At 34.5% G+C, this 17,254-nt stretch overlaps 1 protein-coding gene across 1 annotated transcript in view; it reads right to left on the reverse strand.

Moving 5' to 3' along the window:
- Positions 1–16,525, reverse strand: part of LOC149789186 (uncharacterized) — a 28,925-nt gene extending 12,400 nt beyond the window's left edge. The window contains exons 1-4 of the mRNA XM_089975331.1: positions 16,130–16,525; positions 3,096–3,255; positions 2,197–2,345; positions 1,412–1,541 (exon numbers count right to left, since the gene is read on the reverse strand). Of these exons, the coding sequence (XP_089831457.1) occupies positions 1,412–1,541; positions 2,197–2,345; positions 3,096–3,255; positions 16,130–16,223 (533 nt within the window). The 5' untranslated portion in view covers positions 16,224–16,525. The remainder of the gene's footprint in view (positions 1–1,411; positions 1,542–2,196; positions 2,346–3,095; positions 3,256–16,129) is intronic.
- Between the last annotated feature and the right edge of the window lie 729 nt (positions 16,526–17,254).

A 17,254-nucleotide genomic window follows, 5' to 3' on the forward strand; every position in this document is an offset into this window, starting at 1 on the left:
AGGAATTGTATTGATTGTTATTACTCACTTCGTATTGAATATATAATTGTATGCTGTGTTTTGTATTGTATCATAATTAGGGTATCCATAATGTACTCGTCTATGTTCTATTTGCACCCTTTTTTCATACAGCAGTAGAGTAAACTAATTAACGTTTCTAGATGATAATTTTACTTTTTCATCTGCAGTGATAAGTTCGCTCATTTTGTTGTTTAAACATCATTTTCAAGACTAGTATGACTTACATTGTGTTTGTAATTGCATGGAAGGCCTTGTTGCAGTTCACATGGTCTACATTGCTAGATTAGCTCAGGGTATTCAAACATTTGTTTCACAATAATTTTATATCTAAAATCGTGTTTGTAAGTCAGGGCTAGTGGTGTTTTGTGAAGGTATACTTCTTGATGACATTTATAGTACCTCGTGTAAATATTCTATTTATCTTAACGACACCGAATTAATTAGGATTCAACACCATTTCTTGTTACTTAGTCATTTTAATGTTTATTTTGGAATTGTCTGTATCTGCATATAGCAGGTGCAAATTACCTGTCATGAATACCTATCCTCTGTTTTAAAAATATCGGTTGTGCACAGTTAAACATTTGATTTTGATGTAACTTCTCAATGTGGATTCCTGGATTGAACCCTTAAAGTCACCATTATGGTATTATTGATTTGCCTTTTAACTTTTTGACTAGAAAATTATTGTGGTGAATACTAAACATACAATTGTTTATGACAGAAGATCGTTGGCCCACCTTTGTGACGGGTAACAATTAAGTCTAATTGTAAGATATGATTTTGATTCTCTTCAAATTTTGTCGCAGTATTTTCGTCCTTTGTATTTATCACTCATTCTATTCATCTAATAATATTATATTTTTCACATTTGTGAACCTTTCATCCACCTCAAAGAATAAAGGAGTTTCCAATCTATAGGTTACATACTGTGTTGACCATATGAATTGCTTCGACCGTGGGACACACAAAGCAAATTCATTACAAGATTTTGTGTATACCATCAGTCTGACGCGGGTTGTTCCCCTGTATAAATTGAAACTAGACTTCTTTGTCTACAGGCACAAGGTGAAAAAGACAATAGAGTCTTTGTCACTGTTTGGGAATTTTTCAGCGACCACCTATTTCACCAGCGAAAAAGGAAGGAAATAAAGACAGCATAGCATTCTGCACTGGTTTGATTTATGTTCTTTTTCCGTGGATATATCTGGTAATTGCTCCAAATTCTATTTCAACCAAAACCGGTACGATGTTTAAAGGTTGATTAGCATGTATGGTGTTAAAGTCAAGTATAATTTATAATCGCAGAAGTTTTATGAGATTGATATATAATTATTGTTTATTTTACACTGGCTTTGATTAATTCTGGATGATGGTTTTAAAAATGTACCTGCAGGTATCCTCTAAAGAAAGATCTTCAAAGCTGGACATCAAATGAATACTGGAATTAAATGATGACTGGAAACACTTCTGTGACCTCAATCCACGTGTGTAGAAACAAGTCTGGTATTGGGCATACTCTACAAATGAAAGAGGGTAAATGCAACAATAAATTGTAGCCAAAGATCAGTCTACTATGAAACGTTACATACATATAAATTACTTTCACAAACCATACGAACACCAGTTGCAGTTTAATTACAACTGGAAAAGTTTAATTTTTCGCAACAATTGAATAAGAAGAAATTTAATTATTGTCAAGTCGATCATCATAGAAGTGGACATGTTCGGAAAGACCTTCTTCAAGGTTAACTTTCTCTCAGTGTGGATCACAGTTTGTGTTGTCATTCAAACTTGGACAAACAAAAAGGTAACAAGTGAGACAGATCACTTTCAGATGACACTGAGTTTAAGAAATCGGTGATCATGGGTGAGAAATATGGGACTTGCATGACCAAATGGCTTTGAGAGCGATGATATAAAGGTGATCAACCTAGAAACAAATAGCCCATCTTGCTGGCGAAAATATCCTTGCGTGAACAAATGTTTTATATAATTAACTTATTCGAGTATTTTACAATGGACTAAATAAATAAATACTCATTTAGGTACGTAAGTAATGAAAGAAAGTATCTGGTGACTATTTCTCGATCAAAGATATGAACAGTCTTCTAGAGATGTTAAGATAATCAGTGTTGAGAATATACATGAAAGAATATAAAATAAAGTACTTACTTTCATACAAATCCTCTGTTTGACAAAGATTAGCTAGCACCGTTTCTGATCCTTGGAAATTGACCAATGCCATTTCGATATCAGAATGCTTATCCTCGGGACACGTTCGTATAAGCTCTGAGATGCAAGTCATTGCTGATTTGAATGAGCTGTAAATTCACATATGCATTAAGTTTTATAAGTATATGAAGCAATACACGCTCGCAAATCATAACAACATGCACATCTGGAATGGAAGCAGTTGAGAAGTAGTTATGTTGTGAAAAGGTGACACACTTTTCAATCACAGATGTTTGAGGACAGACTTATTGTAACAAAACTTATTTTCTCATCGACATTTTTCTGGAAATTATGGGTATAGTTGTATACATGAATGATACTACATGTAAAGCATATAATAATCCTTGTATATCGTTGACATAATTCAGTCATAATTCATAATTCATTCTTTGTGATATAATGTCATTTTAAAGGCTCAGAAACAATTCCTATAACATTTAGTGAGATGTATTGACTGGTAATACAAATGAACAATGTCATTCTACCAATATCAATGATGTATTTTTTATTACAAACAATTTGTGCCATTTATTGCGTACCTTATGTAACACACTTGTTTTCTTTTCACGAGAAGATATGTTCTGTAGAAGCAAAAATGTAACCAAAAAATATACTCCATTTTTAAACTAGTACGTCTTCGACTTTTATTAGTTGCAAGGGGACAAATGTTTACATTATCGAAAATCAAAATGTAACATTCGAAACGATAAATCTACACAAAGAAAGAAAAAATGATGACGAAATTTGAAATATAGTAAGGAAAACAAAGTGTTCATAGAAATGTATGTACCATTTGCTATTTATTGTGTTGATACCAAATACCCTAGAAAAGAAACTACCTGCAAAACGCTCGCAGTATCTCAACATCAATCCCTGAGTACAGCTGACGTTCGCTGCTGTCCATGTTTAGTTTCTGAGAACTATAGTCCCTAAAACAAGAAAACGCCTCATTCGCTGGCTGTTGCGGACATGCGCAAGCATCTTTGACACTGATAATGCCTGTAGAAAGGAGATAAAACCACATTTAAAAAGTGTTTCTTTGACGCTGATAATGCATGTAGAAAGGAGATGAAAGCACATTTAAAAAGTGTTTCCTTCCAGATGACTTGATTTGTAAAGTATGACTTAATGGCTTACACAGAACACATTTTTGTGAAGATTTGGCACAAATGTCTATAAAAATTGGCGCAGTTTGGCGACTTCCGGAAGAAGAGGGTCTGCCCAAACACTGAGCGTTACCATTACTAGTCAAGAACCATTGCCTTTAATGTGACCAATAAAATGTGTGCAAAGATAAGACAGGTGACACACCCAACTATAAATTAGAACAATATGTCTCTTAAATGTCTAATTAGTTACAGGAGCATTTTTGTCGTAGAAATATGTTCTGTTGAACCGAGATATAATAATGTCACATGTCCGAAGTGCTATATTTAGAGAATGACGATTTATATTTCAAAACTGACTTTGCGTTTCTTTTCGCGAAAAAAAAAAATTAAAAGAAAAGAAAAACACTGGAGGGTCCGTTACTTTAAAGTAATTTTGTAAATTGCGTGTGGAATTTTCTTCTACTATGTAAAATTTGCTGGACATCGGAGATAGGATTACGATGAACTGTTGTTACATAGAACACCACCGTGAGTCCAGTTTAATATTGATAGAAAAAAGGGGACTTTATTGGAGCTCATTACATAGTTAGAAATAATGTTAGTATCAAAGCATTTTATTGCATTTACTCCAAAACCAATATCATTCTAGGTTGATGGACTGTTTTATATCATTCCTAATTATTGTTCAGAATTATCTTGCACGCAAAGGCAACTCAGGCTGCCTGGTATCGCCCTTTTCCTCTCAAAAAGGGAACTCCATAATTAGCATATGAACAGATAGTTCTTTTATTAAAAAAAAGCAGCATTGTGTGTTATTGAGATTCTTAAAAGAACTGGGCTAACACCCTAACGCATACAGCATTTGGCATATCTTTGTTTGATTAGATAATATTATATAAGGATTAATATAAAGAAACGTCGGTAGTGAAGAATATACAAAAGTAAGATGCAAACATAAAACTACTTGCACGCGATACATGCTCACCTCTCGCCTTGTTGTTGTTGTTGTTGCTGTAGGGTTTAAAGCCATTGTTCAGCACACGGTAGGCTATACATGGCGGCCAGTATTAATGGTGGAGGAAAAACCCGGGAAAACCCCGGAAAGAACCACCGACCCACGAGAAGATAATGGCAAGCTTTCTCACATACCCATATTGGCCGAATCAGAGACTCGAACCCACGCAGACAGATGTGAGATGGCAGTGATCCGTAAAGGAGAGCGCTTTAGACCACTCGGGGCCCCCTAGCCTTCTGTAAGGTATCTTGCTATCACGGTATAGAATTAACAATTCTCGTGATTATTTTTCCAGCATTTTAATGAAGGTGCTTTAACAGATTTACTCATAGTGCAGCATTTTCCTGATGACTATCGGAGACTTATTTAAATAAAAAAGTGCGACCTAAGACGATAGTAAGAAGAAACCTCGTCTGCATTATATGAAAGAGTATTATTAGGGTAACAGTCACATCCCGATTCAAAATAAGTACTCCTAAGCAATTGCACGCTCACTTGATGGCCTGGCCTTATTTATATCGAAAATTTATCTTTATATAATACTTATTTCTCATTCTAATGAGCTGTTTACTCTAATCACATACCTTTCACAACACTTTCTTATTTCAACATAAATTCTTGTTTCACATGTCCATTAGTATGTACGTCACCCATGAGCGTAAATAATGCTCAAGTCAGTGATATGAATGTGATAAATAATGCTCCAGTCAGTGATAAAAATGTGAAAAATAACGTTCGAATATGAATGTGATATATAATGCTGAAGTCAGTGATACAAATGTGACACATATTATCATTCATACAAATGTAATAAATAATGCCCAAATCAGTTATAGTATTATGATAAAAAATGCTCTAGTCAGTTATACAAATGTGATAAATGATACTCAAGTCAGTGATACGAATGTGATATATAATGCTCAAGTCAGTGATATGATTGTGATAAATAATGTTCAAGCGAGTGATAAGAATGTGTAAATAATGCTCAAGTCAGTGATATGAATGTGATAAATAAAGCTCAAGTCAGTGATAACAATGTGACCGTTTAGACAGCAAGTTAAGCATGATTACCTTAAACATCAAGAATGTACTTTTCAACTTGTCATATTGAGGGCTAATATATCTATATTGCAATTTTTGAATGAAATGATCATTTTAAAATTCCTCTCTGTTAACATGCAGGACCGTTATATTACTTAAGTTACCGCTCAATCCAGAATAGTTTGCTTTTATACTTGGATAAATATGCTGCCGGATTGGTCATATCGTGCCGGATTGGTGATATCGTAACGAATTGGTCATATCGTGACGTTGATCATGATAATGTTGATATTGTAGCGGAGCAGAAATTAGCTAATCAGTTTAAATAAATAAATAAATAAATAAATAAGTTTATACGATATAATGGTGTCAGTACATGAAAATTTGAGAATTTTTATCCCACTTTTTTGTTAATTTTAGAGAATAACTCAAAATTGCATCAAATCTGTATCAACTACTACTTGAAGACATGTGTGAATGTTTGCTGTCCGGATGTTACACAAAACTGATAATGCGATATTACAATATTGGTCGGTTCTGGTTTTTAAGCAAAACGCAGACAAAATTCATCAGCATTTTCCAAATCGAGTTGATTGAGATAATAGTAAAGCTGATGTTACATTAAAAGGTCATATCTGCACTCGGTAAACGCGAAGAACAGTTCAAGTATATATTCAATTATTTTACATGTTACAAGTTATAGCTCACTCGCAACTCTGGGGAATGACTTTATGCACGATGGTATGATGAAATATGAGGACAATATGCTTCAAGGATATGACTTAATTATAGATTACTGCATTTGTATGGGAAAATATGAACGCGTTTTTCCGATGGAAATACTGCACGACCTTGAAGTTTTGGAACTGGTTTACTTACATAAGTGTAGTGAAAAAACTATGAAGTCTTGAAACTTTGTGATATGCACATTGGTTTATTTATTATATATAACTGGCCCTGGGCTGAATTGCTTGCGGCAATAGCAAATGTCTTAAATAAACTATAACCTGATTCAAGTTTTATAGATGTTTCCAGAAGTAGCTTTCAAAACCCATAACGGGGGCCCCGAGTGGCCGAGTGGTCTAAAGCGCTCTCCGTTACGGATCACTGCCATCTCACCTCTGTCTGCGTAGGTTCGAGTCTCGGATTCGGCCAATGTGGGTATGTGAGAAAGCTTGCCAGTAGCTTCTCGAGGGTCGGTGGTTCTTTCCGGGGATTTCCTGGGTTCTTCCTCCACCATTAATACTGGCCGCCATGTATAGTCTATCTTGTACTGAAAAATGGCGTTAAAACATACAACAATAACAAAACCCATAACAACAAATTACGATAGAAATAAAACAGCTGCGAAAGTACTAGCAGTGCATAAATGCATCCAGCCAGTTTTTGGTGCAGGATTAAAATTAAAATATTAAATATATTATAGTATTATCTATATCCAACGGCAAACGTATAAAGATCAAAACGATCTCATAAAGCAGAGTATTCTCTGAAGAGTACATGTAAAACAAACCATATGTACACGTGAAAGCGGAGCAATATTATTATTTTTTTAAAAGTATTTTTCCTGTTAAGAGTTGAAGGCTTTAGATAAAATCAGACCTGAAATTTGTCATTAGTCGTGATATATTTCATGAAGCTAAACTTTTAGCTCAGTTTGAAATCAACTTTTAACATTTCATCACAGGCGTAGCTACCATATAGGAAATGTATATGTAAAGCATAGGGGACCACGAAAACATGGAACCCATGAGCCCATCCAAATAAACTATTTCTACAGAATAGAAAGAAACTATTAACGTGCAACATACCACCAAATTCCGTAATTTTGAAACCGCAAAATTGTAATTAACATTGCAGGAGCCCATTGGTAAGCTTTGCATACGGACCTAAATATGCTAGCTATGCTACTGGTTTTAACCGAATTTGTGAAGTTATTTCTTAATTAAACGAATAAGGTAAAAGCTGTGGCTAACATCAAATCACGAAAATTTCAAATCCCAAATTTTAACTAAAATAATTCTGGTAGCTCTTTTTCAAAAATACACGATCTTATGTTTCTTCCTAATTTAAATAAAATTATAAACCAAGATCCTAAAAATGTCAGATCCAAAGAATGCATTTAAATCAAATACAACTAAAAACTGAAGACTGTCGTCTACTGGGACCAAATAATTTCCTTGTTTTGAGTGATTTTCGGTTTGCTGAGGTTCTCTAGTTTCATCTCAGAATGAGATATGATTAAATATTTGTTTTCTCACAGATCAGAAATGTTAACATGTTTCTATGATAGCCAGTAAATATTAGAAAATATATACTGGTCATATTTAGGAATAATTTTAGCTGTATGCGGGGATTTATTTTTATTCTTCATGTTTTAGGCTGTTAAACGTCCAATGACTGACAGCGTGCCCTGATATAAGCTTCAGTTTTATGATGTTCATTAAGCGTACAATTTACATACAGGACTGAAAAGTTCTTTCGGTTTTCAGAATAGAAAGGTTTCGGTTAACTGAATTGAAGTGGTTTGAAATCAAGGATTGTAAGTTGTGGAATGAAGAAGTGTATAACTTTTAAAAGAATAAAGATAATTTTGTCAGAGCTAAGGGTCCCAAGCAATCCAAAGTCACTATAAATGTATTGTGTAGTGAAGTTTTGTGCGTGACACCCACTTGAATATCTTCCCAAAAGTAATGCTCATTACGAAGATGACGATGGGAAAAGAAGTCAATGAGTTTTCTTCACAAGAAAATAACTTAATGAGCATTGAAAATTTCATCAAATTTGCACAGCTGGTGTGGTCTTGACGCCATTTTTCAGCACATGATATATTATAGTATACATGGCGGCCAGCACGGTTGAGGACGAACCATGAAAAATCCTGGGAACAGCCACCAACGCACGGGAAGCCACAACTTTCTCACACACCAACATAGGCAGATCCGGAGACTCAGACCCATGCAGACAGAGGTGAGATGGCGAGCGCTTTAGACCACTCGACCACCCAGGGCCCCAAGTTGCACAGATTCAAAATAATAGTCTCCTTTATGAAATACACAAAAAGATATATCATGGTGAGTGAGTGTTTTCAGCAGGATACAAGTAATCAGATCACACTGGTTTCACGCAACGGTAGCATGCGCAGCCGATTAACGGCAGGGCGTAATTGTTAAAGAATTCCCATGTCTCTTATATTTTTCGTTGACTTATCATTTTCATACATGGTATTGTCATTGTGATTAATGAAATTGTACAAGAATTGTTCTCCTTCATTAATTAGTAAGAATCAAAAGACGTAACCAACCAACCACGTCTCTATCACGGTTCAAAACGCACCTTGATACAATATGACGTCAGATCGATGAGGACATGAAGTAATTATAACATTTCGTGCTGCGCAGTCAGAGTAAATTTTACAAAAGCTGATTATTAATAACCGAAAAAAAATCACTTGAACCCTATTATGCGATAGCAGATTAGGGTCAATGTTGCTTATAGATCTGACTTATATGCCAGTATACGTGGTATCATTTAAGCTCTGGGTCAAAGCTTGCATCCATCTTCTAATAAAGACTGCAAACAAACAGAATATCATGGTGCATTTGCACTGACGCGATTCAAAGTTGTAACAAAAATATTACAACTAGTATGCATTCTTTGTGGTAACATAATTGATATGTCAGTTTTTTTTTACCAATTATCGTTATTAAAGAGAGGGAAACAAGTTGTCCAGTTTAAGGAATATGTGATTCATTAAAGCTATCAGACATCCCTTCCCATATAAGAGCAATAGAACAAGTAACTTTTCAGCAACCAACGACACACTTTCTCTCAACTCGCGTCACACAATAGCAACACCAAATTTAAAGATTGCAAGACACCCCAATCGTTACGGTAATGGCATGCAAATGCAACTTCAAAGACAAAGTAAAAGACAGCTATCGAAAACCGTATGGTTTCAAGCTAAAGTTAGGAATATGATGGTTTAAAATTCTTAGTTACGTGAAGGCCAATGAGCTCAAGGGGAGAAAATATCAAATTAATCTGGGGTATAATCGCGACATTGCTGCTGTTCTACCAGTATACTGATTTCCTTATATTAATATCGTTACTTGGAAATAACGACGATAACTAAGGATATTTCAAGATTGATTTTATAAAGTTATGAAATGCCATTTCGTTTTTAATTTAAGCATGTACCATCTATACTCGCTTATAAGACCAGTCAAACTGCAAACAACAAAGATCCTGATCTGCCATAGCATGATGAGCCTGCAGATCATAGTCAATATTGTTTGTTGTACTCATTAATCCTAACAAATTGCACAGATCTAGATCTGCAGGCGCATTATGCCATGATCTGGGTATGTGTAGTTGGCAGCTGGACTCGACATAAAAGCGAGTACAGACGGTAGCTTGACTCGGACATTTTGTTTATCTAGTATCTGATTCTACTACTGGCAAAACTTTCCACCATTATCTGAAAACATCCTTTCTACTACTGGCAAAACTTTCCACCATTATCTGAAACATCCTTTCTACTACTGGCAAAACTTACACCATTATCTGAAAACATCCTTTCTACTAGTTGTTGCCAGAAGAATAGTCCATTGATCACAATATCTGTTACGGCCGTGTACACTAGTCGAGAAGATTAATTGGTTACATTGGAACGGAACAGAGCATCAAGTTTATTCAGCACATTAGGCCTCCGGCCCATAATACATAAAAAATAAAACAGAATATAATAGATAGGTTGCATTTGCAGGTGGTAAGACAGTAGTTTCTGCATGCAGTCGTGATAGCGTCGCTTTCCGGACGGGGTGGGTGCGGGAAGTTCACATGTTGATGTATTATTTTATTATTTGCCATGTAAGCAGTCGTGATTATTGTTTGTGGTAGTAAAAGATTAACTCGAAGATATCATTTTATAAATTCCTATCCAGCGATTTACAAAATGCATTCATGCATATAAATATATACATGCAAATATACAATAATGATATTGTAAGATTTTATGGGAACGATAATGGTAAATATAATTTACTTCAAGTAATGCCCATTTACATGTAGGTCAATACGACTCTCTCCTTTGATGCCGACATTAACTGACTTTTCAAAAAATAATTTGTATTATCCAACAGTTACTTCAATGAAATGTCTAACTTTTGAATGAAAGTAAAAAATAGTGAAAAGATCTGCAAATTACCTAGAGTAAATTTCGCATGGACAGCCCAGTTTCTACTGTCTTTTACGCGTATAAAGGAAGATATTTGAAAAGGGAAAATAGGCAGTATGTACGAACTAAAACATAAGACACAACATACCATAAAACATGCACGAAGTTACATAATTACCTCCAATTTATTTGACTTGTGTGCTTTTTTTCTTGTCTGTGCTTTCCAATGTTTTCTTTATAAATCACGACATTTTCGCGTCTCTGTTTATGTTTGTAGAGCAGGCGCTTTTCCTCTTACATCATAGCGCGACAGAAACCGGTTTAAACTAGGTCACCCCGCTTGAGTAAATGTGTCTAAAATTGTCGACGTACCTTATCATTTAATTCTACCGTTAATTATTTCTCAGAGAATTTATACAATAACCTTGGAGATTTGATGTACAAGGAGCGAAATAAACTGAATAAACGCCATGTAAAGGTATGTTTAATAAAATTCTCCAAAATGACACCTACAGCTACAAAAAGTGACACAGAGCGTACATGACCTATGTCAGTTGTACGATAGTCATGTTACGGTACCTGTAGTCAATACCTGTAAAGCGTTTTTCTATATTATAGTAGATCGTGTCCATAATTTCAAAATAATGACATTTTATAATCCAAATATAACCCGGGTGTTGTCTCGGCCTACCTAGACTTTTTTCTGCATCGAAAATTGGCAGATTTGCAAATATCAGCCTGGTGAAAATACAGTAAATATCGCGCTCCTCATCGCGACTTGTGTACGTCAAGCGTATACGTTTTGATCTCTTCTATTGAGTAAGTATTTTTTACATCATCGGAATTATGACGTATTGATATGCATGACGTCTAAAATTATGCTTGACAAATAGACTAAGTTGTTATTACACCATTCTGACTGACATAAATGTCAGTTTTGGTTACCTTTAAAATGTGAATTAACATATTTTGTTTTCGTTATTAAACTTGATTCTCTTTTGTTAACTATCACAGTGTCGTCTAGCGCACCAAAATGTTTGAAGTACATCCTTGGCATTTCTTTTGGTGGTGTCCCCATGCCCTGTTTTGTCTTTCATTGCTTATCCGAGTCATAAATCATTCGAATCGAACCACCTTAACCTTCATGGCCTGAATCCACTCTCTCACTTGAAATAGTGCGCTACAGCAATGAATGTCAATGTAACCAACATGCCTACTTACTGTAGGTGAGTTACGTAACATCGTCCTATACTATTCAGGTTCAAGCGCTCCGCCAAAGTATCATGTAAATTTTACCTAAGACTTTGTCCCTTTCTATACTTTTCTTGTGCTCTATTTGCATGCAAAATTTATCAACAGCATAATAAATGCATCTACAATGTTTAATACACATATTCTAAAGGGATTAAACACACACAGTATTCTCCTAATTAAAACTGAATTCGTTGGTAACTTGTTCAAAGTATCAAGGCTATGTTTCTAGATGTTGTTTATCACTTGGTACTGAATATCATTTATCCGTATTTTAATTAGTTCCCCAATCTGATTACAATCGGATCCCCACTGCACATATGACTGTGCAAATCTGATTTTAATCAGATTATTTCCATTAACGGGATATAGTTGTATGGATTAATAGTTAATTTTATATATTATCCTCATAAAATAAATAACACACAATAACACAGGTTTGTGTATATGCTATAATTATCCTATTTTAAAATTTAATTTAATTAACGGTTAAAATTAGAACAAATTTCATCAACTATATTATAACAATATGACGTTTATATTTTCAAAACTGGAATACAGTGGTTTTATTGAACATCATTTCAGATGGAATGGTACAAAGATCTCTGCAATCAAAGATCCCAGGTTGAGTCATACCAAAGGCTTTAAAAAATGATACCGACAGCTGCCTCACCTCGGCATTAAGAGGTTAGTGTTAGGACGGTCGACCTGGCGTCACGATAATGTGAATGGGTGGGACATCATGCTACATGTCTGCGACATGATGCCCCAGTTCTGGGCATCACTATAAACTGCCACACTGCAGACATCGTAGCGATATGACTGCAAAATTGTTAAAACTACGTTAAAAATCCAAATCACACACACACACACACACACACACACACACACACACACAACTAGCTGTCACTGTTAATAACTATACAAAGAGATGTTCTGAAAAATAGATCAAACACAACGAATTTTACCGGTGTCTTGTTTAATCACAAACTTTAAATGGGAAATACATTATTCATTACTGAAGATGAATTGATTACCGCTTTATAAGGCACATGCATTAAATGTGTTTAAAAGAAGTGACGTTGTTCACATTTACCAATGTCAAAAAAATAGGAAACATCAGTTTTGAAAATACAAGCAATTAAAATATACCATTAGGGGTTGCCATGTATACTGATACAATTGCTGATAAATAAATCATGTTTTGCATTGAAATGTGAATAATTATTGGAAACATGTTGATATTGCATGTTGTAAGTCCCGGTAAAGTAAGATTATCATATCAGGAAGATAATTCTGTCGCATGGGTGAGAAATCTATTATCACAGCTTTTTTCAGGTAGTACTGTCATACACTATAACGTCATTGTTTAGGATTTCATTCGTACATAAAGACTGAGACCTTTTTTACCATTTCACTCGTATATGAAGACTGGGGCACTTTTAACCATTTCATCGCGCATATAAAGACTGGGGCATTTTTGACCATCTCTTGTATATAAAAACTGTGACATTATTTTATAAATATTTCACTCCTATATAAGGACATGGAAATTTTTTAAATATTTCAGTCGTTTATAAAGACTGTGATATATTCTTTACTATTTCACTCCTATATAAGGATTGGAACATTGATTTTTTTTACTATTTCACTCCTATATAAGGACTGGGACATTTTTTTTTTTATAAATATTTCACTCCTACATAAGGAGATGGAAAAAAATCATATTTCAGTCGTTTATAATGACTGGGACATTTTTCTTTTACTATGTCACTAATATAAGGACAGGGACATTTTTTACTATTTCACTCCTATATAAGAACTGGGACACGGGACTATGAGGACTCAGATAATTCTATCAACCAACAATTTATATGCATTAATTTTCGAATCGACATCGAAAAGAGTTATATCAACTCAAATGTATGAGAAGCTCTTTATCTAAATTAAATGTAAAAAGAGTATAGGTAATATTTAAAAGGTATGTATGTATGTATGTATGTATGTATGTATGTATGTATATATGTATGTATGTATGTATCTATGTATGTATGTATCTATGTATGTGTGTGTGTGCGTGTGTGTGTATGTATGTATGTTTGCATGTATGTATGTGTATGTGTGTATGTATGTATGTGTATGTGTGTGCGTGTGCGTGCGTGCGTGCATGCATGTATGTGTGTGTGTATGCATCCATACATACATGCATGTATGTATGTATGTATGTATGTATGTATGTATGTATGCATGTCTGTGTATGTATGTATATATGTATGTATGCATGCACGCATGCATGTATGTATGTATGTATGTATGTATGTATGTATGCATGTCTGTATATGTATGTCTGTCTGTCTGTATGTATGTATGCATGCATGTATACATGAATGGATGTGCGTGTGTGTGTGTATGCATGGATGGATGGATGTATGGATGTATGTCTGTGTATGCATGTATGTATGTATGCATGCATGCATGCATGTATGTATGTATGTATGTGTCTGTATGTATGTACGTACGTATGTATGTATGCATGCATGCATGCATGTATGTATGACTGACTGACTGACTAAATGTAAAAAGAGTATAGGTAATATTTAAAAGGTATGTATGTATGTATGTATGTATGTATGCATGCCTGTGTATTTATGTATGTATGCATGCATGCATGCATGCATGTATGTATGTATGTATGTATGTATGTAATGTATATCATTTATATTGCTCCAACATGGACAGTTTGTTTTACGTCCTTTCACAAATGTACGAGTACATTGTGCTACTTGACACTATTGTCCGAGAACATGAATGTAGCAATCTTTAAATAACTGGTGATAAATTGGTGGAAAATTTACAACTGTAGGATAGTCTCAAGTAAATCTCTCTCTCTCTCTCTCTCTTCTACTACTTGTGAATGGTACATAATAAATAAAAAGTGACTGTTCAACCATACCAGAAGTCTGACAGTACTTACCAAAGTCGCTTACATAAAGATAATAAATATGGATCTATCAAGAAGTGACTCGAGTCAAACCTTTCCCCGAGGGCGGCCTCCATTAGGCCGTGCTAAAGACAGAAGCGATATTTCACACTTATTGCCCCAGGTCGTCGCCGCTCGAATTCCTTCAACGTTAACAATCCACAGCCCCATTAACAAGACTGGAAAGCATATGTTACTGTTCAAATTTAAACAAGGAAGATTATATATGCGTATATACTTTTGATGAATTTCAAGAAGACAACTCTCTCTCTCTTTAATGAATAAAGATAATTCTCATTAATCACGAATAAGTTGTAATGAAAGTTATATTAAAAATCGTGTTCAATGTTTTATATGAAAATGTTGCAAGAAATTAAGTGACAAAATGGCATGGTTATGTTTGTAACATACACGTATATTCATTGCTGGTAATATAACTGGCATCCATTTTGGGGCATGTAGAGAAAAAAGCATGTATAAGAGTGTAGTATGTCTGGATTTCATAAATTATAAGATGTTAGGACAGTTAATATTGTTGCAAAGGTGGGTAGTCTGGCAGAATTAAACAGCTATGGATGTTTCAATTTTAGAAGAAACACAAAAAATGATGTCACCTTGTAAATGGTCCGCTACAGCGCAAGAAAGCTCAAGAAAGACCCACCATGCAGGATAATCAGTGTTTTAAGGGAAAACGATTTGCTACTCTTTTTTTTGTGGATTTATTGACCACTGACTGAAATAGAATTTCTCAAATGCATGTTTAAAAATATATTAAAGCAAATGGTTGACTAATATTACATTTATTAGTAACTTGTATATTAATTTAAGTGAAACAAACTGACGAGCTTGAATAATTGGACTATGTGGTTGCATGAAATAGTACAGTGTGAAATCCAAACTAATCTGTGTACATTTATTTGGTAGCTCAAATAAAGAAGTGAAATGTCATAGTTTTTTCAATGGCACTGACTACCGATGAAGTACATACAAGTTATTTGCTGCTACTGGCTACGGATGAAATAATAATGGCCTGCAAAGAATAAATAGTGCATACAAGTTATCCGAACGATAGTGACAACCGAAATGTACATACAAGTTATATGGCTAATATTGTAAGCATTGTACATAAAAGTCATAGGGAAAAAAAAGACAAATTGATATATAATTGCGTAAAAGTCAATGAAAACAGCAAATTGATATAAAATCTCAAAAGTCAGGCTAAAAACATGCAAATTCATATATAATGTGCGTCACAATATATACTCCTTGTTAACGTTTCGTAAACAGATAAAACTTACCGAGAAGCAGTAAAAACCATATGTGGTAAGTGGACATGTAGCAAAGTCCGTTCCAAATCACTTTGCTACAGCGGATTATTAACTTCCATTGCATGTTGAACTATATCTGCTTTCACATATGAATCCATCAACTGAACAGACGAGTAGTGTAAATATTAATGCATGTTGAATTTGACAAACTGTTTCCTCGACTACATGTCTTGTTCTGGGGGATGCGTAAATCTGTAGTGTTGCCAACAGTTACAATAGTAGTAGTAGCTGCAGTCAATAGTAGCGAATCATCTTTCCGCATATATTGTCACACAGAATAACTAACTGATTGCTGTCCATTGTACCACTGACAGTTACCGACCTGTTACACTCTCTATACGTGTGTGTTAGACCTCTTCGAGCCAATAGACTCTCAGCTCGCTACCTGGCGTGTTTGCTATGTGTAATGACCTTAGACTGTTCCATGGGTGAAATACTTCTCACTCGTGATTTTAGAGGATCGTATTAGTGTATAACACAGACAATTTCTAATTATGAATTATGTAATAAGAAATTATTGTTTGTAAGCGGATTCTTTACATAAAATTGCAGTAAAACGTTTTTGTTACTGTCATTCTAATCTAGAACGGTATACAGTCAAGAATATAATATCATTCTAATTTAAAACCAGGTACAGTCAATAATTTAATATCATTGTAATCTAGAACCGCGTACAGTCAAAAATGTAATTCACTGTAATCAATAACTGCGTACAGTAAAGAATTTAATACCATTCTAATCGAGAACCGCGCAGTCAAGAATTCAATATCATTGTAACCTAGAACCGCGTACAATCAATAATTTAATGTCATTATAATCTAGAACATCATACAGTCAAGAATTTAATGTCATCGTCAGATAGAACCGCGTACTGTCAATACTTTAATGTAACTGTAATCTAGAACCGCGTACAGTCAAGAATTCAATGTCATTGTATCCTAGAACCGCGTACAGTCGAGAATTTAATGTCATTGTAACCTAGAACCGTATACGAACAAGAATGTAATGTCATTTTATGTAAAACAAAACTTTGTTCAGCAGACGGTATGAATACAAGTAAGTGAACAATTAATAATAACATGCGCATGGTACCAA

This window comes from Sinohyriopsis cumingii, chromosome 11, assembly GCF_028554795.1.
Source record: "Sinohyriopsis cumingii isolate HCF-2022 chromosome 11, ASM2855479v2, whole genome shotgun sequence".
Lineage (NCBI taxonomy): Eukaryota > Metazoa > Mollusca > Bivalvia > Unionida > Unionidae > Sinohyriopsis > Sinohyriopsis cumingii.